The sequence below is a fragment of the Eublepharis macularius genome, chromosome 2, assembly GCF_028583425.1.
Source record: "Eublepharis macularius isolate TG4126 chromosome 2, MPM_Emac_v1.0, whole genome shotgun sequence".
Lineage (NCBI taxonomy): Eukaryota > Metazoa > Chordata > Lepidosauria > Squamata > Eublepharidae > Eublepharis > Eublepharis macularius.
In genome coordinates this window covers 154,705,786-154,731,007 of record NC_072791.1, presented here as the reverse complement: position 1 = coordinate 154,731,007, position 25,222 = coordinate 154,705,786, and the positions used below count along the sequence as shown (strand labels likewise).

The 25,222-nt window shown below is 47.9% G+C and overlaps 1 protein-coding gene across 1 annotated transcript; it reads left to right on the top strand.

Moving 5' to 3' along the window:
* The first annotated feature begins 806 nt into the window (after nt 1–806).
* IHH (Indian hedgehog signaling molecule) lies at nt 807–23,630 on the top strand. The gene is made up of 3 exons (XM_054972825.1): nt 807–1,103; nt 15,975–16,236; nt 20,686–23,630. Exons 1-3 carry the CDS (start codon nt 807–809, stop codon nt 21,333–21,335), a joined length of 1,209 nt encoding a protein of 402 aa, XP_054828800.1. The 3' UTR covers nt 21,336–23,630.
* The last annotated feature ends 1,592 nt before the right edge of the window (nt 23,631–25,222 follow it).

Below are 25,222 nucleotides of genomic sequence, written 5' to 3'. Positions count from 1 at the left end.
GCCTGCCAGCACACACTCACGCGCGGGGGGGGGACAGCGGGGCATCCAGGGCACGGCAGGCAACCCGGAGCCACTGGATCCCCCTCCCCCATTTTTATTCTAAGTCCAAATAAATTGGGGGGGGGGCTGGTCTGGGCGTCCGCCTACCGTGTCTCCCTTGACGGAGATGGGGGTGTACGTGGAGGGGGGCGGCTTTTGCGAGATCTGACGGGACTGGCTGTCCAGTGAGAGCTCAGCCCGGATGACCCCGCTTGGCACCTCTGCCCCGAGCACGTGCGAGGGGGGGCGGGGAGCCGGGCGGGGCGGCTCTGCTGGGGGCGGCGCGCGCCTCCTCGGTGACAGCAGGTGAGCGAGGCGCGGGGGTGGGTCCGGCTGCCCCCTCCCCGGCCGGGCGGCGGACCCTGGCAGTGGCAGCAGGTTCCGCAGGGAGGAGGCCGAGGCGAGAGGGCGAGGGCGGGCCGGCCCCGGCTGGGTGCGGTCTTGGCGGTTCCGAGCCCGGATCTCTTCAATTTCCCTTCGCTGGCGCTCACTCGTGCGCCGCCAGCGGAGGCAGCGGCAGGGCAGCGAGAGCCAGACCGAGAGCAGCAGCAGCAGCAGCTCCGGCGGCGGCGCTGACCGCTAGAGCGCGGCGGCGGCGGCGGCGCTTTAACCACGGCAGCCAAAACAAATCGGGGGCTCGCTATTTATTGGCGGCTGCCGGGGCAGGCGGCTCAGAGCGGCCGAGCGGCACGGCACCTGCCCCCCTGCCGCATGGCCGCGGCTCCCTGCCTGCCACCGCGCAGCGCCCGGTCGGCGGCGTCGGAGCCATGAAGGCGGCGCGGCTGCTGCTCGGCTGCGCGCTGCTCCTGCTGGCGCCAGCGGTGCGCGGCTGCGGGCCGGGCAGGGTGGTGGGCAGCCGCCGCCGCCCGCCTCGGAAGCTCATCCCGCTCGCCTACAAGCAGTTCAGCCCCAACGTGCCCGAGAAGACGCTGGGTGCCAGCGGCAGGTACGAGGGCAAGATCGCCCGCAACTCGGAGCGCTTCAAGGAGCTGACGCCCAACTACAACCCCGACATCATCTTCAAGGACGAGGAGAACACCGGCGCAGATCGCCTCATGACCCAGGTAGGTAGGCACCGGCCCTGTCCCGGGGCGTCCTCGGAAGCCCCACCCGCGGGCGCTCGGCGCGCCGGAGCCAACTGCCCCGCCTGAAGGAGCGGGTCTTGGATTCCCGGCTTCTCCCAGGCACCTGCTGCTTCCCGCCGGACTCTGGGCACCTTCGCGGTTGGTTCGTTTTCCCTAGCCCTGAAAACAGTCTGCAAAGCCCAGCCAGAGGCGTAACGAAGCTCAGTGGTCACAGATGTTACCGGAGCCCTTGAGAAGCTCGGCCAGGCCGTCGCGTGCTGGGTTCGAATCCCTCCCTTCCTCTGGTCCCGATGCTTGGGTTCTTGTTGATGGATCTTAGAGTTCTGGGTACGAGGACTAAGAACGTCCCGAGTCCTTTCTGCTCCCCTCGCCACTAGCTGCTGCGAAATGTGCGCGGCCGGCGGCGAGTTCCAACTGCTCCGATCCCGATCCTGTAGGCACAGTAGGATTTCCTCTTTCAAATATTTGGGGGTCGCCTCCCCACTCCGAGAGGATCACAGGCTTTGCGCTCTAAACAGGTGCCCATCTCTTTGAATTCTTTTAATCGGTGTTGTGGAATAGAACACCCCACCCCACCCCAACACACACACACACACACACGAGCATAGGTGAAAAGAGGGGGCAATCGCTGCCGCTTAACCACATGATCAAACTGTTTGCACAAGAAGGGTGGTTACGGTGCGCTAAGGGATAGTGACTTGCTGCCTTTTCGTTGCGGCGGATGGTGTGCAATGGATCATTTCATTATAGCCTGGCACAACTCTCCAGGTTAAGCTAACGCCGCCTCCCCCTACCCAGCAGAGTTTGTGACTGTGGGGACTTGCAAATGGGATTCTCCCCTACTGTGCAGCACTGCTCTGTTTAGTGAGTTTGTGTTCAAAGATGTGCAGAAGGTGCCAGCAAATGATGCTAAAGGCAGAACATCTCTCTGCAATTGCAAAAATTGCTTTAAGCACATTACTGTTGGTATCTGCCTTAAGGATGGCATGCTACAAGGGAACAGAGGTGGCCATGTGCTCCCTGACCATTTATTTGTATCCCCTCCCCCATTATGCTATTTCCCTAAAAACTCATGTGAAACAGCTGGTCTCCTTTCTCACCTGCAGGATCATGTTTTGCACTTTATCCTCAGCCTCCTCATTTTTTCTTCTTAACTCTGCCTGTTAGAGGATTGGCTTTACAGAGCATTCTGGCCCAGTTTTGGCTGGTACACAGCAAAGGGGATCTGGTGGCTAATTTTGACTGAGGCAATCCTATGCAGAGATACTTTGATCTAAACCCATTAAACTCAATGAGTTTAGATGGGAGTCATTCTGTATAGGATTGCACTGTTAATCTGGAAGCAAAGCAGCACTCCGCATTAACACCTAAGTGAGAGGTTTAGAATACCTTTGTGGGTATAGTGTAGGTACGACACTCTCCATTCAGGCTGTTTAACCTGCAAGAAAATGCAGAACCTGCAGATGGCCCCTGTCCTCAGCAGTGTTATCACAAGGCTGCAGAATTAGGAGATATCATCTTTAATGGTCTCATCTGAGCAGTCTGCTTTAAAAAAAATAAAATCCTTGTGGGCCACAACTGTGTGTGTATGTAATCAAGATTTAAGACCCCTTTTCACAAATTCATTGAGTCTCTACATTTGCTGAAGACTATAAGAAATGCTTTGCAGGATCAGGATCCAGCATTCTTTGTCAGAATCCCACCAACTAGTAACTGCTAGGTGGTCCCTTGGAAATTGACCAGGACTCTGCTAGTGGACTGTTGTCTAATTTCTGTCCACTTCTTGCCTAGATGAAAAACACAAAAGCAGTGCTTGGGCGGTGGCTGGCCACAACAGCCAAAAGACCTCACCTAAGTTTTCCAAGGCCACGCCCCTCTAGCTACCTGATGCTGTAGATATTGCCATTATACTCTGTATTCAAGCTTTCTTGAGGCATCATGTTGGTCAGCCACTGCCAGAAGACAATGCCAAGCTGGCATTGTAGTCTGACAAGTCTTATGTTCTTCTGGTTTTTCCAAACTGTGAATTGTTACCAAAAGGGAAAAAAAAGTGTGGCTGAAGATCAGGCAAATATAACAGAGCATCATATTCAGCATGATATCCAGGTAGTGGGAAGGACCAGGATGGTGCCAAGAGGCCTAAAGGACAATTGCCAGCAGGCTCAGTAAAGCATGCCACATCACTAAAGCTGAAGCCCAGACCTCCCTGCCAGTGCCCTCCAGCCGATCTGGCCTTGGAAAGGGAAAACTCTTTTGCAAGCCACAGGTGGGGATCAGTTTAAATGCTTGCACCCCTGTTCTAAACACATTGGCTGGAGAGTAAGTCCTGCTGAGTCCAAAGGGATGTTTCCTTATCAGCATCCCTAGGATTATAGTCTGTAAGCAATACCTGTTCAGGAAAGTTGTTACCTTCTTTCTCCAGCAGCTTTTTAGTGATCTCATGCCAGAGCACCTAAAGGTCTCATCTGGTGTGGTAATTCATAAAGTGAAATATTCTGTCTTGGGGTGTGTCTGCTTCCTTTGACTTGTGGTAATGTAGTTGTCCCCTTAACGGAATGGGTAACATGATCACAGTCTTGAGCCTGTTCACTCAAAAGTCTATTACAATGAGGTTAGAAGTGCACACTTCGTGACAAACAATGGATTTTGCAAAACAGTGTTTACCATCTATTACTGAATGGTCAAGAGAAGTTTTCAAGGGAGAAACAGTAGGCAGGAAGGGTGCTTAACCCTCCCCAAACTCTCTTCCCCTTTTCTGTTTTCCCTCCAGCAACACTCTGAGACTGAAAATAACCCTATCTGTGGGGAAATAGGCCATCTGGGTGGATTTGTGAGGGGACAGTTGGTGGGCAAGGGGAGGGTTAATTCAAAAGTACCACTCTCCTGGCCACTGATTCTCCCTGGGAAAAGTGCTGTATTATCATTACCAGGCAAAGATACCTTTGAGAAACTCATGTTTGCTGAGATAACAAGCTATCTAGCTAGTGTGATGAGGACCGCAATCATCCTCTTGATTTGTGATTGGGATGATTACAACAAATAGTAATAGGGCACCCTAACTTCTTTTTAAAAAGTCAATGTTTATGGAAAGAATATGCCATAGAGTTTGTGAATAGGAAGGGGAGGGGATGATTGGTAGTTCAGGAAAATAATTTGGAATAAAAAGGATGGAGTTGTCTCTGGGCTGTGCACTTTAATGCTCACTAGGCCACTTCCAAAGCCTCTACTCAAATCTAATTCTTCAAAATACCCATCTTCAGGATCATGCAGATCCTCTTGGTCTCAGGTATTTCAGGGGTTGTTCCTGAGCAGGTTTAAAGCTGAATTTGGCTTTTTAAAAATAACTTACATCTGTAAAAGATAAAATTTAAAAGTACATAGTATGCCAAGTGCCTAATCTTTTAAAGTCCTGAAAAAATGAATAAAACAAAATACATCTTCAAACCAATATTCTAATAAAGAATAAGTAAATGTCTTCCTCCATTGGAAGACTTCCTAAATGGGAAAGTGTCACACATACACCGAACAGTTCGACAGTGGGTCACAGAAGGATCTCCATGGGTAATTGGCTCCAGGGGTGAGAATAGGGTCACCACTGGGGAAGCCTTGTTCTCAACAAACTAAACACCTATATAGACAAGTCCTTACATGTTGCCAGGCTAGGCTAGGAAATCCCAGCACCCTAAATTGGACCCTGGAAGCTACAGCTAGCAGGGAGCCAGGTTCAACACCAACTGAGTGTGACGCAGGATGACATGGCAGGGCTTGCTTCCTCCTGTGAAGAGCACTGTGGCTGCCATGTCCACTGCTGCATCCTGGCCTCCAACAGTTTTAATGGGGTTTGGCGTTGTTGCTGACACTACAAAACAAGGGAAATGTGCCAGTATAATTGGTTCTGGAGTATGTGTGTGTTGAGTGTATGCATGCTAAACAGCATTATTCTGTAGAGCAGGAACTCCTTCCTCAGTTTAGGGGGAAATACCAGCGATGCAAATCAGACACACGTATGAGTTTATACCAGGATTTAAAGTATAGACTACATTTGGATTCATTCTGGGTTGACGCTGCTTGGCAGTTTGCTGTGAAACCCTTCCCTAGATGCTTCAGATAGGGAGGGATGTTTTGAGGAGCATTTAGGTCTGTTTTAGATCCTTGCTAGGTGCAAGTGGTCGTGATTACAGAGACCCAAACTTAATGCAGGGAAAGCCACACACACACACACCTCGTGTGGTCTGGTGAATGGCAGGAAGGACTGAAAACCAATCTGGGCAGAGAATGGCAAGAAAAATACCTTAAGTAAATCACCCATCTTTAGTCACAAACACTAAGAAGGGTTTTTATCCATGACATTATCCTAAACACATCTCAGACCTTCCTATTCAGGTCTATTCACAGTGAGGCTTCCTCCTAGGAGAATGTTCTTAGGATTGCACTGAAATCTTCCCAGAGCGTCTCCCCTTAACATGTCTGTTGTTAATGCTCAATAGAAAGTGAGACAGCAAGCAGAGCAAGTGCCCATTGTAAAACAAACTGGGTTTTGCATTTGCATGATAGATCTGGGAGAAGCAAAAATCATTTAAAGCCATCCATTTGACAAGGGCCCAGACAAGCAGGGCCTAGTGGGGAGAGAGGCTGCAAGGTTAGTTGGTGGTCTAGCTACTTAGAGCCGGCTTTCGTGTGTTCCTTCCCTTCCACAGTAGCTGTGTCCAGTTTGTGTACAATGTGCAGGAAAATTCCTGGTGTAATGCAGAAAGGCTCTTGGCTTTATTCTGCTTCATGGAGAGGGGCATCTCCTGGACTGCATCAGATTTGGGAGAGCTGATGCAGGGATGTTAGCTGATGTTTCAATATGGAGATGGGAAGGTGGGGGGGTCAAAGTTTCATGGGAAGGCATGCTAGGATCCAGAGGCTCGAGATTTAATTGCAAAACACAGCAAGCGGCTGTTTTCAGAGCAGTTAAGATTATTTCATTAGTTTAGAGCTCTGTTTCCCAAACAGGGTTCCATGGAACCTTGGGACTCCACAGGACATTAGCAGGGGTTCTGGAGAAATCATGGAATAAATAAATACACATTTTGAAATCCCACGAAACCCCCCAAATATCCCTAAAAATAGCATGGTTATAAAGGCTATATTAAGTTGTATTATGTCTGTGTGTGTTTCTTATTGTTACAGAGCACTGACAATGGCGATAATTTAGCAGTAATTGAATTGTGTTCCCCACCATCAACTTTTCCTGGCCTGTAAATGTCTTCATAGGTGGGGTTCTTCGGGATTTGAAAAATTAATTTAGAGATTCCTCTGTGGAAAAAATGTTGGGAAACACTGGTTTACAGTCTGATTGTAGCAATGCTATTAGAACAGGTCAAAAGGGCATGTTGGTGGAGGGGGTAGGCCGATTTACAGTGCTGTTTTAAGAACTCTTTCCTGGCAGTAAGCAGCACTGAATAGACTTGAGTAGGCTGCTGCTTAGGTTTGCACCATTAATTGTCTAAAGTTGTGCCTAGGCATCAAGAACCAGAGAGAGAGAGAGGAGTGAGATCTGAAGCATGGGAGGAGGGAGTCTGCCCCCACCCTGCCTAAAGAGCATCCGCGGCAAAGTGCCAGCTCTGACTCCTGTGTGTTCCCTGATGCTTGCCTTCCCCATGCCTCAGTTTCCCCCTTCTCCCTGCAGGTCAGGGTTGCTCGGAGGCTATTTGAGCAAGGTGAGTGCTGAGCATTGTGGAGATGTTGACACAAGCATGACTGAGATGCTTACACAGGGGACGATTCCCTCTTGTAAATTCCACAAGTCTTGCCCGTTGGAGCAGGAACCTGGGATGGCAGTGACAGTTGGGGGATGGGTGCCATGGGACTGCAAGTTATGTGTCTCTGGTATCACCAGGGAAATGCCTGTGGGCTCCAGGAATGCAGATAAGGAGTTCTGCACCCTTCTCGCCTGGCCTGCCTGCCTGCCAGCCAGTCAGCCAGCTAGCTGGGTTATGATCCAGGTGAGTCCTCAGGAATCTCAGGGATGGAACTGGAAGCCTGCTGAGTCAGTCCTCAGGCCTGCCCTGTGAGCACTGGGAACTCTAACGGGCACATTAACAGCAAGCAAGTTGGGGTGAGCAAAATCAAGGAGAGGCTGGGGAGTTTTGCACATGGCAGCCTCTGAGCACCATGGCTGTTTCCAGATGGCTTACCTGAAGCCACTCCACGCCGCAATGTTGTGGATCGTGCCAAGGAAAATGCGAAATATCGCGACTTCTTGCGTGAGTTTTGCGCGACGTTGTGCAAAACTCGCGCGAGAAGACGCGTTATTTTGCGTTTTCCCTGGCACGATCCACAACATTGCGGCATGGAGCGGCTTCAGGTAAGCCATCTGGAAGTGGCCGATGTCCATTGAAAGGACTGTGGGATGGGAACACCCACTTGATCCCGTGGTCATAGAAATCATGCAGTGGCCCCATTGCCAGGCCCAGGGGTCTATATGGGTCACAATATCATTCCATGTTTCCTGTTAGTCACCTAGAGAATGCCAATGGAAATTGAGAAATGAAACTAACACTTTCCAGACATTCAGCCAGAAGCTTGACTTCCATATTATAATCAATAGATCAATTAATTGAAGCCACATATTGGAGTATGAGAGCAGCTGTCTCTTGGTATCTGTGCAGGACTTAGTGTTCCTGGCTAGCAAAGCTAGCCACTATGGCTGTGTGCATTAGGAACTGTTCCCCTTGCTCCACATGCAGAGGCATTATCACATTATCCCATCAGAATAATGTTCAGTGCTACTTGCTTCTTCTAGATGAGGGGTCTGCTTGAAGCCATTGCTAACTGGCGTTCTGTTTACATGGGCTGAGACAAAGGTGCTCCAGCTCCCATCTTCTCTAGTAGCACTCCAGGGGGTGGGCTGGGGAGGGGACGATGGGGTTCCAAAGGGCAACATCCAAGCAATTGGAATGGGCTGCTTGGTCTTGCCAATCCCCTCCCCTCCTCCTCTAGTTTCATACTGCTCTTGGCTAAGTTTCGTCAAGTCCAAGGGTCTGCATCTCCCTGGGCAACGGGATCCCCACCCTCTGGCCCTTATCACTCCATCTTTCTTAAGAATGTCAGTCTCTGTTTGCTTCTGGTGCCTGAGCTCTGAGGGGGAGATAAGGCCTAGGCATGGTTGCCTCCCCTCCCTCCCTCCTTCTCCCCCTCCCTCCCCAGGGCTTCCTTTTCTTTGCTCTCTGCTTGTTCTCAGGGACCCAGAGCCCAATCAGTCCTACCCTGAAGAGCAGAGAGGCAGCCTGCAACTTGTGCTCATCTTTGCTCTCTCAGGTGTGATGGGGAATGGATTCTAGTCCCAATAATCCATTATCTTCTGGCCATTCTCTGCTGCACAGAACAGTTTCCTGCCCTGCTGGGAACCAAGATTTTCCAGGCTCCTCAAAGCATCCTGCCAAGGGTGCTTTTCATGTTGCCTTCTGAACCAAAGGAAGAGGGAAGGAGGATGGAGGTGGAACTAGTATATGTTTTTATAGCAATCATGAACTGGGGAGGACTGGGAAGTTAAAACTGCCCTGAAGCATGCTAAGCACAGAAGCCTCCATGGTGGTACAAGCCAGCATTGCAGAGGCCACAGTCAATGACTGGACCCACTGCTTTCTCTGTGCGTGAGGAGGCAACTGGTGGGCTGACACCCAATATCATTGCCGATATGTCTGAGCCAAGTAGCCCCTGATGTGCCAGCAGCATTGCTGTGCTTGCTCCTGGTGGCCAGTGGTGAAGAGATCCTGGGCACTGCCAGCACCACTGGAGCCAGATGGCTCAGCTTGCTCCAGGGTGAATGCTTTCCTGGGCAGCACAGGGCGGGGAAGGGCGCACAGTTCAGTAGCAGAACCTCTGGTTGGTGTACAGAAGGTCCCAGGTTGAATCCCCGGCATCTCCAGTCAAAGGATCAGGCACTAAGTGCTGGGAAAGACCTCTGCCTGAGACTCTGGAGTGCCACTGCTAGTCTGAGTAGACAGTATAAGGCAGCTTCAAGCGTTCACAGAGAGGACCAGACTAGGGGACTCCTCCCTGCTCATTCCAGACCTGCAGAAGGCTCCCAACATAGTGACCCCTCTGAGAGCCACCAGCCTGCCCTTGCATTGCTGTAGGTTACATTTAACATTTTTTTTAGTGTGCACAGAGCTTTATGAAACAGAAGCAGTCCTTGCTTGTTTATTAATTGTTGTTACTTATTTACTTACTTTGTTTATACCCCACATTTCTCTCCAGTGGGGGAACCAAAGTGGCTTAAATCATTCTCCTCTCCTCCTTTTTGTCTTCACAAGAATCCTGTGAGGTAGGTTAGGCTGAGAATACGTGACTGGCCCAAGGTCCTCAGCAAGCTTCAACGACAGAGTGGGAATTCGAACCTAGGTCTCCCAGATCCTAGTCTGACACTAGCCATTACACCACACTGGCTTACACCAACTTTATGGCTCATTCGTTAGTTTTTCCCTAAAGTAGACTGTATGTAGGTGTGCTCCATAATATGTACATTGTGAATGTATATTCACAATCCACATTTGCTGGACGAGATGTGGGTGATGAGTGACAATGGTGGGGGAAGTTAAGCAACATGGCATTGGAGTTGCTGGCAAGATGAGGTTAGGAGTTATCCAAGAAGAGTTCTTATGATTTAGAGGCCTATTGTTACCCCAAGGGCACCAGTTGTTGTTGTGCTTGTGTTTATTTGTACGTGAAACTTGGCCGAATAGCCTAAACGAAAACTTTAGGCTCTTTCAACTCAGTGGTAGTGGGGCAGGCTTAGAGTTCGCTTGTATTGTTTGTATCTCTGTCATCCTTTAGTCCACAAAGTGTTTCATAATTCTTATCTCATTCACTCTTACAATAAATCGTGTCAAACCAGAGAGGTGGGTTAGGCTGAGAGACAGTGATGTGTTCAACTGACATGATCAAGACCTATCAAGTTCACTATCACTGGTCAGTGCCTTTATGGCCCTTACTGCATCCCGTCCTTTACCCAGGAGAGCTTGTTCCTAGCATCATTGGTCACTTAGCCCACTTGCGGGGAGGGCAGGATATAAATACAATAAATAATAATTAAAAAATAATATTTCTGGGGTAGGGTTTCCATGCTATTGGTGTTAATGAGAGCTTGAAATAATCCACACCCCACGTGGGTTGGCCTTGGCTAAGCCCACTCTTATCTGATCTTGGAGGCTAAGCCCTGGCCCTGGATGGGAGACCACCACTGAAGTCCAGAGTCACTATACTGAGGCAGACGTAGCAAACCGCCTCTGTTTGTTGCTTGCATTAAAAACCCTGTGGGGTCTCATAAGTCAGCTGAGGCTTGACAGAGCTTCATACACACACAGAGAATGCACTTGGCTGCATGTATGTGGCTATTGAAGGGTCAGAGGGGAGGTGTGGGGGAGCTTTGCTCTATTCCCTCATACTGCTGACAAATATGATTCAGAAATTGAACCAAGGAGCCACGATACCTGCACCTCTCACTACCACTGGGTCATGTATCCAATTTGTTCATTTTAGACAGTCAGCACACTGCCTTTTTGCCTTAGAAAGGCACCTAAGGCGGTCTAAGGGACATAAAAGACAGGCCTCTTCATCTAGGTGACTGTGCTCTACATGGTGGAGAACTGTCCTGATGTGTCAGCCTGTTAGGAAATCTCACTGTGCCATCCAGGTGTATGAGTGAGCTGGTGGTAGAGTTTCTGAGGTTGCCTGGGCTAACTCCTTCCTCTTACCTCAGATTGTGCTATGGCTCAACGATCTTAGTAAGGCCAACTGGTCCTCAGTATGCATGTGTGGGGGGCTTTCTGAGAGTGTGGGTTCCACAGACATGACGCCTCTTTCTTTCTTTCTCTCTCTGTCTGGAACATAGCTGCCTTGTACTCTCAAACCTCACTGGTTTGAGATTAAAGCCCCTGCTTTGCGCAACTTGGCTTTCCCTTTGCAGCTCTACCCTGACACCTGCTGGCTTCAACTGGAACAAGCTGAGAAGCAGATCTCTTACAAAGTGGTCCCCAGTCACACATCTTGCCCCCTTTCTCAACCACACAGATCCCATTCTGCTGGGAGCAGCTGCCTCTCCATGCTCACATGCCATGCTATGAAAGGGTACCTGCATGAGAAGCTGATTCCTAGGCTTCAGTCCAAGAAGGAGGTGAACTCAGAACCTCTCCTACCCGGGATGCTTCTCAGCAGCCGTCTCATTTGTTGTCTCTCTCACGTTACCATCTTGTGGTCATCTTTATACAACTGGCCCTCTGCAAGGAGGGCAGAGGCTGAGAAATGTGCCTTGAGATCACAGATAAACTCTATTGCAGAAAGAACTGGGAACGGAACTAAAACCCTATGAACACATGAACCTGCCTTATACTGAGACCTTTGGCTCCTCTAGCTTAGTATTGTCTATATACTGACTGGCAGCAGCACTCCACAGTCTGAGGCAATGCAACATATTTCCTAGAGCCGGCCATTTGAGATTTGCTGGGCCAAATCTGCAACCTTCTCCATGCAAGCCGCAGCTAGGTCTTTGCTTGCCCAGTCATGAAAACTTTTAAGTCCTCTTTCATGTTAAAAAAAACCCCAACCCTATTCTGTTGTTTCCTATATGATTCAGACGTGGACTTGCTGCTCTGAACAAGTGGTAAAATGTGGAGTCTGCTGAAGGGTACAAGGGAAGAGTGTAGTGTCTATTCCTTCTTCTCATGGTTGTGGAGGAATGAATGAAACACCCTTTGAAGAAGAGACGGAGAGAGGTCTTTGTGGTTTTGGATGTTACCTGAAGGTAGCCTCTTTTCATTTTTTGGTCATTCATATGAAGAGGAGAGAGAGGCCACATGTGGAAGGAGTGAGTAATGTGAAGGTATATGGAGGGATTCATTACCTCAGGAAAGGCCTTTTAGCATGGGGAGGGGCGGCTACAGAACAAGGGCTTCCCATTCCTGCTTTGTAGAAGAGCCATGGAGATGAATCTGCCCTCTTCCTAGTGCCCAGCCCAGCCATAAGCCTCACCCCCTAGCTTCAGTAATAGGTCAGGTTATAATGATGGAGTCGTTTGTTACCTGTTCTCATTAGAGGGTGTCTGAAAGGAAACAGCAAACCATGGCTGGGGACCCATCAGCACTTCCTTCCTATGGCTGGGCATTTCCGGGGAACAAAAATCACTCTCTCTTCCACACGAGTTGTTTGTTACCTTCTATCTCACCTTATCTCTGAGGCACAGAACAAACAGTGGTGTGTGCAGCTGTAGAAATGGGAATCGCTCTTTCTGCTCTGCCTGCCCTGTTCTATAGGGACAAAGGCCACTCCTGGCCAGATGACCTTTCCTCTGGATATGGGGCAGTTTGCTTCCCTCTCCTGCTGGCCTGCCCTTCCAAAAGCTGATCTTAATGTGGCTGAAGGAATTGTGCTGGTGATGGTGGGGGAATCAGGTCTTTTATCCTGGGAGTCTTGGCCAGATTCCAAGGTCACACACAAAGCCTGGCAGTCTTATTGCAGTTGGGACCGTGTTCCATCCCCACCCAACCCAAAACCCCACGGGAGCTGCTTCCCCTGAATGCTGGAGAATGTCTGTGAATTTTCCAGCATGACACCTGTTTCCCTGGGGATTGAGAGGGCTGCCCCTCAGCACGTTTTGCACGGCTGTCCCAGGCTTAATGCTGGCTTTTGTGTCTGTGCAGAACTCTGTTCTCCAGTGACATTGTTCATATATTAATATTCATGTTAGTGCAGGATGGAGAGGGGAAGTGGGACAGCAGAAAAGTTGGCGTAAACAAAGGCAAAGGGGCTTTCATACCTGCACTGTGTATATCTCTGTGCTACTAAGAAGCTCAGGCCTACCAGGAGTTACAGAATGGCTGAAGCAAAGGTGCAAAAACGTCCAACTTGGCCAAAAGCTTGCTTATCCACTTTTAAAGTTTTGAAAAGTTAAAAATAAACCAGCATGCCATGGGAGGAATAAGAACGGGGCCAAGACTCAAGGAAGAAAGTCTGAAGGGCACCCTCCCCCCATGCTGCATGGGGAATAATCAGTGATGAGCCATTTGCTGCCCTTCAGGGGAGCCCCAGATCTGCTCCTGTGTTCTGCCCAGCAATAGAGTTGGCATTGCCAAGTCTGTGTTGGGCACATGAGTGGGGAGGGAAACATCTGTAAAACATGTGGAAGAAAATAAAGATTACATCATGTGGGTAACTGGTCTCCTGGAATGGTGGCTGAAGCAGCAGCCAATGGAGTTCCTACATCCTCCCAGCATAAAGTACAACAATGGAGAACTGAGGCCAGAGCATCCAGGCACACTGCAGCTGACACAGCGGTGAGGCTGGTGGTCTAAAGGGGGTACAGATTGGATGGCTAGAAGCAGAGCTAGCCAGTATACCACCAGAGCTGGCACAGTTTTCCACTTGTATACAGATGTAGTTCTTCTGCAGTGCATTTCTTAGCAGCATTACATCTTTCTAAAGGAGATAGATCAAGATGGGTAGCCACGTTAGTCTGTAGCAGTAGAAAAGAGCAAAAGTACAGTAGCACCTCTAAGACTAACAACATTTGTGGTAGGGTGTGTTTTCATGAGTCACAGCTCACTTCTTCAGAACAAGAAATGAGCTGAAGAAGTGAGCTGTGACACATGAAAACTCACACCCTACCACAAATGTTGTTAGTCTTAGAGGTGCTACTGGACTCTTGCATCTTTCTAAAGGGCTTAGAAGAGTGTACCTTGCCTTAAGATTGCATTGTTGGTGTGGGGCATTAAAATAATTTCCTTGGCAATCTGAACAGCACTTGGCGAGCTGGAATTTTAATTAGTCCTATTAGTTTTTAATTAGTTCCATTTTACAGATGAAGACCTTAGAAGGATTCAACCCTAGATTTGCTAGCAGCCTTGGCTGAAATTTATTTATTTAGGCAATTTATTACCCCTCCCTCAATGGGAACCCAAAGCAGATTACAAAAGTGCTTAAATGTAATTTAACAAACTTTTTACACAAACCATTTAAACAAATAAAACAAATGAGAAGCATGAGGCCACCTACTGAACAGGTTTTGAGTCCAGTGGCTGACAAAATTGTCAGAAGCTACAAGCCACAGGCCAAGAGCCAGGGCCAAGAGCCCTTTGGCCCTTTGGCTCTTGCCCCTTGGCAAGGTGGCATTCTAACAACAGGACCAAGCTTCCTTCTGATTCTCTTCCAACTAAGTCTCTGCTGTTGCTGTTTAGGCAAAACCAGGCCAACTTGCTAATGTCCGATAGTCCCATCCCACCTCTTTCTCCTGCCCCTAGCCAATGCTGATGGCGGGGCGGGGGGGGGGCTCACTTAACCACAAGGGTTCCAGAATACCAGACCTTGAACGGTGATTATCTGGTCTCATTGCCCTTGTCAACTCGCTTGCCTCCGTCCTCTGTCATTCCTGCTTCCGATCTTCACAGTGTTTATTTTTTTTGAATGGTTCTGGGACAATTATAGAACCAATGATATAAGGCTATTTTACACATTCCAAGGACAATCTTATATTCAGTTCACTTGTGTTTTAAAGGAAAATATATTTTAGCAATGCATATGTATGCCACCTTTCCTATATAACAGCATCTCATAAATGATTCTGGCAACCCCTATCATAATTGTTAATCATAAATAAATATTTCCAGCTCACAACAGCTACCATAATATGGTTTTCTTGCTCAGCCAGGTTATACCAGCAAGCAAAACAATAGTAGTGCCTGACAATGGACCAAGTTGCATATTTAATTATAGCTGGTGTGAGTCATGGAGTTTTCTAGGGATGAATTTAAGGGCTTCCAAGCAGCATGACTGCTTTTTTGGGGTGTGCTTAAGTCTGTGCTATGCTATAGATAGTTCCTTTCATTCCTCCATTGCTTCATACCACAGAGCATGGATTGGGCCAGACAAAAGGAACAGAGAACGTGGAGCCATGTAATCCCATACTAGCCAGCCCATTGGGGGAGAGGGTGGGGCAAGCCTGGCAACTGAACTTCCAGTTTGTGTTTGAGATGAAAAGTTGGGCTGGAAGTTTGGAATGGATGGCAGCTGCCAGTTAGCTGAGCTGAAGCTGGGATGGAAAAAATGGAGCTGCTTCTGGAATAAGGAGACCTTTTGGACTTGAGTTTCTTTTGCATCTGATAAGGACCAGTTTATGTTTCAGTTATTTCTCAGGATAAACTCACTCACCCCGTAAGTGAGACCTGGTCTGTACTTGAAGCTGAATAGGCAGGAATGGGGCCAAAGAGTTCTGAAGTGGTAAAATGGACTGTACCACCTCAAACTGCAGGTGGGGAATTGTTTTTCTGGATGTTTCACTACATTAAACACACAGAGACGGCCTTTCTCCCTAGTGTGTAGTTTTCTGCTTGCTCTGCATTTTTTTAATATGGGGAAAACATTAAAAAAGATATCTTTCCCCTGCAGCCTGAATAATCCATTCTATTGCCACAGTGCCTGTGTTGATGACCAGCCCAGTCTACATGTATGTTAGAATGAGATGGCAGTCTTAAGGATCACAATTTTAAATGCCTTTGTTTGTGGAAAAACTTCCTTCCCATAACCGGGAGCGGAGTAGGCTAGAAATTTGCTTCCTGATCTCCCCCTCCCATCACCACGGGGAGTTTATTCACAGAGGGAAGCATTCAAAAATAACATCTCCTTGCAGTTTGTAGCAGTACCATCCATTCAGCATTTTCAGGATTCTGCTAGATGCGTAGGCCAAGCCCTTTGTGGCTCAGCTAGCAAACAACTGGTTGTGTCGGGACTTAGTCTGGGGTCTGTACTCGCAGGCATAGCTCTCCTCCCTGTGTGGGAATATGACACTGATCTCTTCCTGTTCCTGCCCCACAGCGCTGCAAGGATCGACTCAACTCGCTGGCCATCTCAGTGATGAACCAGTGGCCAGGCTTAAAACTGCGTGTGACAGAGGGCTGGGATGAAGATGGCCACCACTCCGAGGAGTCGCTGCATTATGAGGGCCGTGCTGTTGACATCACCACATCTGACCGTGACCGCAACAAGTATGGCATGCTGGCTCGCTTGGCGGTGGAGGCTGGCTTCGACTGGGTCTACTATGAGTCCAAAGCCCACATTCACTGCTCAGTTAAATCTGGTAAGGGCTATATTTTGGAGGAGTCAAGACTAAGTGGGGTCAGGTTAAAGAAACTTTGGCCCAGGTGGAGAAATGAAAGGCTTGGACTAATGGAAAGTTGGGGGAAGGGCTGTGAGTGGTGAAAGTTATTAGCCTGCCCTACTTCACTGGCAGAACAGTGGTCCTGGTGCTATACCCCACTCTTTCTGAGTGTGATTTGCCAGGACTCTACCTTCCTAGCTGACATGAGGTGGCTTAAGAAATCAAGCAGCCTTGACCTTTGAGAAGAATTCAGTCTTCTTGTTTATTACAGAGCAAGTACATTGCTTGAATCCTAAACATATGAGAATCTAAGAGCCAAACTACAAGTGATGCCTTACACAGGTTGGACACTAGTTGGCTTCCCTCAAGTTTTGATGGGAAATGTAGGCGCCCTGGTTTTACAGCTTGGCTCTCCATTACAGCTGCAAGACCAGGATGCCTACATTTCCCATCAAAACTTGAGGAAAGCCGACTAGTGTCCAATCTGTGTAAGACGTCACTTGTAGTTTGTCTCTAAGAGCTAAGCTACAAGAGACAAATTACACGAGGAGCAGATAAAGGGAGTCACAGAGTTAGCCGGGAAGCTGAGTTTTAAAAGGGATCGGAAGGCTTTGTTAATTTCCCCTCGCTACAGAGCCTGGAGGTCACTGCTCAGAAGGTTTGTTTATTTCCTCTTGTATCTTAGAAGGGGAGGTGAAACTGATAGAGCTTTCTGGAGGCAAAGAGGAAATTAACAAACCCTCTGAGAAACAATCTCCCTGGCTCTGTAGAGAGGGGAAATTGACAAAGCCTTCTCATCTCTTTTAAAACTCAGCTTCCCGGCTAACATGGCAACTCCCTTCATGTGCTCCTTCTCATGTAATTTGTCTCTTGTAGCTTGGCTCTTAGTCCTGGTTCACACGTGGAGGAGGTGGAGATGGAACAGTGGGCATCACCACTTGAGCGCAGGTGGTGGATTTCAGCTCTAAATGCTCCTTAGCATTAAAAAAAACCCCTTCCTTCCTGCAAATAGAAAACTAGCACAGCAGGAGGAAAGTTTCTACACTCTTTGCTTGCTCTGGGAGCTGTGCAGGGAGTTTTTAACATGGGAGATATTCCAAAAAGTGAGGAGAGCAGGAAGCTAAGTTGTGGGTGCTGTGGGGCTCCCTCTGCTGGCCAGAATACCACGCTTTGACTGTGGCCTCTTGTTCCTATCCTTTGACCATTAGCATGACCCGCTGGTATCCTGGCCCTTTCCAGACCTACAGGGTGTCTGGTTGATGGGAAGGAGGTGCCTTTGCCCAGCCTTGACCTTACAGTGCCTGGCCTAGCAGCCGAATCTCCATCTGTCTGACTGCGACACCCCAGGAGTGAACAGCGCTGAAGAAAGACTGGCTCAGCCAGAGAGGATCACAGCCCCCACCCCTCTGGCACTGTGGCCGGCGCTTCCCTGAACTCCCCTGGATGGAGTTGTGCCAGCCAAGTAGACAAGAGACATTATCAAACAGCTTCCGGCCCTTGGATTTGGGGTCCCCAAAGCCTTGATATCTGCGAAGCTGCATCAGGCCTATATGCGGTGGATATATTAAGGACTGAAGGTTTGCATTGGGTATGTGACACGTCCCCTTAAAAACAGGGCATCTTGGGCTGCAAAGTGATATCGCCAGAATATGTATTTAATGCATTTGCTCTAAGCTAGTTATAGGGAATGGCTTCCACTTGTCAGGATGTTGTGTTCACTTTTAGATGCTCACTATCTTAAAAGGTCCTGAGGAGTTAGCCGTGTTAGTCTGTAGTAGCAAAATCAAAAAGAGTCCAGTAGCACCTTTAAGACTAACCAATTTTATTATAGCATAAGCTTTCGAGAATCAAGTTCTCTTCATCAGATGCCTGATCAGGCATCTGATGAAGAGAACTTGATTCTCGAAAGCTTATGCTATAATAAAATTGGTTAGTCTTAAAGGTGCTACTGGACTCTTTTTGATTTTTCTTAAAAGGGTATCACAGCATTACAAAATGGCTGGAGAGGGATGCCAGAAGCTGGAAACTGGCTGGCCAGTCAATGACTGAGTGTGTACAGAGTTGCAGAGAGAGGATGGGATATGGAATGATTTGAAGGAAGTAGTGGAGATGAGCAAAGGGGAGGCCAACATCTGGGAGGCCACCCTAGAAACACCCTTGTGAGAAGGGTGTTAGATAAGGGTAGCACTTGAGGGTGGGATAGTCTAGGAGGAAGAGCTCCTCCAGCATTCCTTGTGGGTGGCTGAGATAGATGAGTTGTTCAATAAAAAGTGCACTATACAGAAGAAATGCCTTGCCCTGCATAAGTTGGGGAGAAGAGCGTGCTTTAAAGGACTCTTGTGTGGATAGAAATGCTGTTTATCCTGGGCAGCCGGCCTGCCATATAAGTACTTTATTAAATGACCTTTATTTTTGTACCAAGCATGTGTAGCCATTTCTGTTTCTCTCTCTCTCTCTCTCTCTCTCTCTCTCTCTCTCTCTCTCTCTCTCTCTCTCTCTCTCTCTCTCGTCTTCCACTTGGTTTCTATAAGTATTTTTTCCTTGTTTTAAACAAATCAAACTATATTTCAAAACATTTTTAAAAGGTGAACTTGCCCATTCCCAAAAACTAGGGGATAAGGCACAATATTTTAAACCTCACAGATCACCCTTCTCAGGTTCCACCCAATACTAGATGAACTATTTCCCTGAATGCTGTCCCTGAGAAAATAGCTTTTCTAGAAGATGCTCAAGGCTTTGGGCTGACTGTCCTTGCAACTTACCAGGGAAGTTCCCACAGGGCCAGGAGCAGTTCTGGCAGTACTGAAGGAGCCACGTGGCTCAGACCTGGAATGCGACAATAATAGTAATAAATGTACCGTTGCCCACCAGGGAAGCCTGTGCTCCTTGTCATCACTGCTGCAGCCTAGGTTGGAGCTGCGCAGCCTCTCCAGTATGACCAGCACTGCAGCAGCCACTTGGCTCAGCTTGCTCCAGGGCTGTGTTAACCTCTCAGTCCACCCCTTCATGTAAGACCTAACCAGCTTGGGCTTAACTTGGTTTGCTCTGCAAAAGGAAAGTCCTAGACTGTCTGGAATGCACATTCAATCCTCTGGACTATTCCACATCAACAACATTCAAAACTGCATAGACTTATTGCCCTTTAACAGCATTCAGACGTGACACATGGGTAGCTTGCACTCTTCTAACACCCATGTGAAAACTGTCTTGATGGGTGTCCATTGACAAGGGACAGCACTTTAATGCCTCTCTGTACCTTCAGTTGTTTGGTATTTGCTTATGGAGGTACAGGTAAGAAGCTCTCTTAGTCGAACTACCACCTGGCTGCATTGTCCCTGTAGCAAGCAATTAAGATACAGAGGAATAATTCTGAAACAATATCTGCTATCCTCTCCTACTACTCCATGGAAATAATAATACTAAGCCTTTATTCAGAGCAACTCAAGTGGTCAAAAGATTTCACATACTTTATCTCAGTACTCCAAACAATGGCCTGGAAGCTAGGCCTGTGGGGCTGAGATGGAGTGGTTAGCTTAAACTGATCAATACAATGTAAACCAAAAATAATCAAGGGAGAGAATCATACAAGTCCTTCTAAACAAAAAGAAAATACTAAACACATTTTAACTAAAGAAATTCTGTCTGTAGAGAGCAAAGCAGTCTTCTATCAATATACTCCCATTTAACCCTTAAATATACTATGACAAATTTACATGGTAGTCTTCATTGTGTTTGTTAAACAAAATAAACCAAGCTTTGAGGCAAGGTATAACTGCACTTCAGACTTAGACTAGTCCAACAGTCTTGCCCTCTTCCCAGAACTGTATTTCTTTCTCTTTAGGTGGGTGGAGGGGGCTGATCTCTCACTAGCACCCTCCCCAAACTACAATTGCCCAAAGCTACAGTAATGACCTAAGTATCAAACTCCTGGAGATGCAAGACTCTGAAGTACTGGTTTTTCCAGATTAATGAAGGATGTCAGCTTTTATATGTGGGATCTAAGTTGAATGAACCATCCATGTGAGCTGAGCCCTTCTGCAGAAGCAGGTACATCTCAGCTCTGGCTGAACAGTCCTGTAGAAATTATTGCTCCCCCTCCCCAATTTCCACTTGACCTGAAGTAAAGTATCAGTTGTATTTGTGATAACTCTGTTGGCTTTCCTTTGAGTAAACTGTCTTTCCAGAAATAGAATTTGTATGGCATGTATATGTAATCCCTGTTGAACTTTCTAAAATTCTGCCATTTGGAGACAGTCCCTTGCAAGTAATCTTTCTTTTAATGCTTTCCGTTCGTTTTTTGAAAAATCAATAGATGCTCATAGTCATTGGGAAGGAATCTGTGTATCCCTGTAGCCATTATCTGGCATTCCTTTTAGCGTTATCCTAGTAACAGGGCTTGTCTCTGTTTCTCTGTCTCTCTTGGTCTAGAGCATTCAGCAGCAGCAAAAACAGGCGGGTGTTTTCCAGCCCAGGCACTGGCAACTCTAGAGAGTGGGACCAAGATTCCAGTGTGGACACTGAAGCCTGGGCAACGGGTCCAAGCCATGGATGAGCAAGGCCATCTCATATTCAGTGAATTCCTGACATTTCTGGACAAGGCATCCTTGATGCGCACTGCTTTCCACATCATCGAGACACAAGATCCACCCCGTCGTCTCGCTCTCACAGCAGCACACCTTCTTTTTGTGGGGGACAATGCCACAACACCTATGAAGGCTGTTTTTGCCAGCCAAGTGCACCCAGGCCAATACGTGCTGGCTGCAGAGGGGACTGAGCTGCGGCCAGCCAGAGTAATGGCTGTATCCAAGCAGATGGACATCGGGGCATATGCTCCTCTCACCAGCCATGGAACTGTGGTGGTGGATGAAGTGGTGGCCTCCTGCTTTGCATTGGTGCAGGAGCAGCACCTGGCACAACTGGCCTTCTGGCCGCTTCGACTTTATCACAGCCTGATAGGTGGCCACCAGACCCAGCCAGAAGGTGTACATTGGTACTCTGCACTGCTCTATCGCCTGGGCCGGATGATCCTGGCTTCAGATAGCTTCCACCCACTGGCCACAGCACAGTTTGACAGCTGAGCTGATATTACAGAGGGGAAAGACCAGTTCCCCTTCCATGGTTCTAGGAGGGGCTGTATGGTAGCCAGAATCCCAATGATGGGGGAAGGTGGGGCATGGGATCTATCTACTGGCTCCCCATGAACTTCCCTAAGAACAAGGGCTGAAGGGGAGTGTTGACTCCTCCATTGTTTCCAAAGAGCCTTTTTTGGCTATAGAAGGGGGATGCCCTAGGCTGGGCTCATATGCTGCTATTTTGTTCAAGGGCCTCTGATACAAAGTAGAAGGGCTAACCAGGTGGATGCGGGTAGTAAGTGGAGGTCCTGAAGTTTGGGATGAATGAATGAGGGGCAGGAAATCCTGCACCCCAACTGGCAGACTGAGGAAGTGGAGGATGTACGAGTGATCTGATGCAGCGGGGGGAGGCTTTGAGGTCATATGAAACTGTGTGTGGAGGTCCAAGATAAACCCAAAAAAGTGCTTCTCCTCAGGTGCTGGGCCTCTTCAGGTACTACCTTGTAGTGCTCAATAGCATTGTGTCATCTAAAGTAGCCATATGGACAATGATATGTGGAACTCCTTCACTGCAGAAGGATGGGGGCAGGGTGTAATTTCCAGCTACCAATCAACTGGGCTTGTGGGGCAGTGACAGACAGGCAGGCAAGAGGAAGGCACCAATTACAAGGAAGGAACAAACAACAGAGAGAGAATGTTTCATGAAAGCATTCAGTCTTCTCTGGATTCATTGGACTCAGCCTAGAATAACAAACACACTCACTGACAAACTCAAATAATTACTCTACTCACATCCTGCACTGAAATATAGGAGAAGGGACTGTAAGGGTGTGTGTGTGTAATCTTTCATCTAATTGTGTATATCAAGGGTTGGTTAATATCAACTCACCTGACTTAAGAGGTCTCAAAAAGTTGCTTGAGGGCACAAAACTGGACGTGGCAAGTCCCTGTTCATAGCAGGGCAAATGGTTAGCAGGGCAGGGGGGGAAGGTTAGAAACGGAGCCTGTTATCTTTTCTTCATTTCCCGTTACTTCTTGATGGTACTGGAGGGGCAGACATTCTGTTGGCTTCTAATCTTCCATTATCACACCATGCAAAGCTGGACAACCCTGCTTAAGTAGTGCATGGCAGCGACTACTATATGCCTATGTGGGGAAAGGCAGCATGCCTCCAAGGAACATGCATTCGTTGTTGTTGCTGGTCTGAATATTATCTTAAATAATCTGATTTCATAGACAAAGCGTTATCAGGTATCACCAGTAGAGGTGCAGGGCATTTAAGGGGTGAACCAGCAGGCAGGAGGGTCAGGTTCCCCAGCTGGTTTAAAGTGTGTCACCCTAAGCAAAGTACACCTGTTACCACCTCCTGTCCCCACTGTGGGACAAGAAATGAAGCCTGTTGCCTGTTGCCTTGCTATTGTCTGGGAGTGAGCTGAACTCCTGTGGTGCATCAGTGCTCTCCTTGTGCTGCCCCAAGTAGTACCCTGGGCGGTTTGACAGGAGAACTGGGTTGTGCATGCACGCATGCTGGTTTGTTCTTCAAAATGCCTTGCCTGGCAGTTATTACATCATTTCCTTCAAGCTGCTCACTCAGTCACCATTGGTGCATATGAGTTGCTTCTGGGTGAGCAGGCAATAAAATCGTCTCTCTTTTTACCAACCACCAATATGCCAAATCTGACCAACTGTTTTGGTGAGTAGGCTAGTGAAAAATTGTTTGGCTTAGTCACTTTGGAAGGCTTCATAGCAAGTTTTCCTATATGCATACATGATGCGAATTGTCCCAGGTGAAGCAGCCATCAGGTGGGCTCTGGGTGCCTTCATTTTGAGGCGGTCCCATTATGCCTGAACCTCAGTCCCCAGAACCTTCCCTGTCCCCGCCTCCCTCTCCTGCCCATCCCACCCTGTTTGCCTGTCAGGAGAACCCAATATGGGTAACCAGAAGCACGGCTGTTCCTCAATGGCTGCCCCATTCAGGGAATTTCCACCGCCTCAGCACTTGGCTACAGGGTGGGGTTGGGAATGTGTCCTCTCCTCTCACGTTGCATTATTTATTTCCCTGTACTATGCAGAGAAGTCAGAAATATTTCCTGGGTGAGTATGGGCTTCCCCAAAGTGAGACCAAATGGGGATTGGGACATTTTTTGTAGCAATATAATAATTTAAGGAGGGGTTTCCCCCCCCCCCCCCTCAAATACATGGTTGTCATGGGACCCTTGTAAGTATGAGAAGAACATGCAAAGTTTTTGTCTCTTCACTGGATGTACATTTCCCAAATAGGTGAGAAGCCCAATAAATCTCTTGACCTACTGGGTAACTGTGAGTGTCTGTTCTCTGTTAAACACAGTAGGGCTTCTTGGCTTCTATGATAGAAAGAAACTCCTTTACACATACACACAACGAATTGGGTTTGATTCCTTGCTCAAAATGTCCACCATAAAGGACGATGAAAGTTGGGATGTGGTGGCTGGGTGCTCTGGAGTAACCGGAAGGCGATCTCACAAAGTCACTGCTGTCGTAGTCCAAGCATGCTGAAAACTCTGCTCCGTTCTCTGCTTCTAACATCCTCTCTTATGACATCCCTGGTGCATTTTTGATCACAGTGTCCTCCTTTTGTGTTCTTTAAACTGCAGAAAGGCCCTGGAAATTAGTCCGGTTTGGAGAAGAGATCATTAGAATTCAAACAGCCAGTGAAGCAGAGAGAGAGAAAAAGTTCTCCAGAGTCTTAGCCATGGCATTAAGGGCATTTTGGACACTCCATGCCTGCTCTCCCCTCAGTCATCTTTATCCAAGAGTCAACGGGGAGGCCCCTAATCCAGAGCAGAGGCCATGTTAGGTTGGTGCTGCAAAAACAAACAGCACACAAGCAAAGCCCAATGCCTTGTGGCACAAGCTGGGAGGTGTTCTGCACTATACCTGAGTTGCCCTTCTTCAACCCAGACACGTCAAGAGAAGAATTCCCCAGCACTGACATTCATCAACAGATAGGACACAGGGTCTACCCACAGTAATCGTTCCTCTTTAGGAGTTTTTATCACCTTTTTCATTTTGCTATATCAATTTAGGGCTGAGGGCCTCTAGTTTGGAATGGGACAGACACACTCTGGCTTTGGTAATAATGTGACTGGATTCCCTGTTCATTTGTGCTCCTCAGAATAAATGACACCTAGCTGTTGCATTGCCCAGCCTTTTGGCCTGATTATTCATTTCTTTTATTTTACTTGATTTATGCCCTGCCTTTCTCCTCAGTGGGTAATCCAAAGCAGCTTACATCATTCCCCAAACCTCCATTTTTTTCCTCACAAAAACCCTGTGGGATAGGTTAGGTTGGGAATATGTGCCTGGCCCAAGATCACCCAGTGAGCTTTCATGGCTGAGAAGGGAATTGAACCTGAGTTGCCCAGTTCCTACTCTGCCATTCCAGCTGCTACACCATATTGGTATAAAAAATATCTATTCAGGGAATATATACCTACCAATCTGGTGGTCTTTAAGGTGCCATAAGACTCCTTTTCAGCTTTATATACAACCATGTTATCCATCCACAGTACAACACTGGAGAGTTGCCCATGCAGTTAGAGCTGAAACTCCTCCGGGCTTGGCAAAAAGAACTTCTGCAGATGGGTGCTGCACTTACTATGGCAGCTATGTCATCAACACCTGGAAACACAATGGTGCCACATAGCAGTTAGGATTGTGAAAGGACATGGATAGCTCAGCTGACACAAAGCTCTCTTAGGGAGCATTTGCACTCCTACTCTCAAAAGCAATATGTTCCCTATGAAGCATGTATATAAATTCATCTTTAAAAAAATAACTAAGTGTTTCCGGTGAATAAATGAACCCTTAATCACAAGGTCTGATTTCTGCCAAGCGGTTCTTGAAATTAATCT

Coding starts and splice junctions, on each gene's coding strand:
- IHH (XM_054972825.1), top strand. CDS start 807: ATGAAGGCGGCGCGGCTGCTGCTCGGCTGCGCGCTGCTCCTGCTGGCG. Junction 1,104..15,974: donor CAGATCGCCTCATGACCCAG/GTAGGTAGGCAC, acceptor CCTGCCCCACAG/CGCTGCAAGGATCGACTCAA. Junction 16,237..20,685: donor TCACTGCTCAGTTAAATCTG/GTAAGGGCTATA, acceptor CTCTTGGTCTAG/AGCATTCAGCAGCAGCAAAA.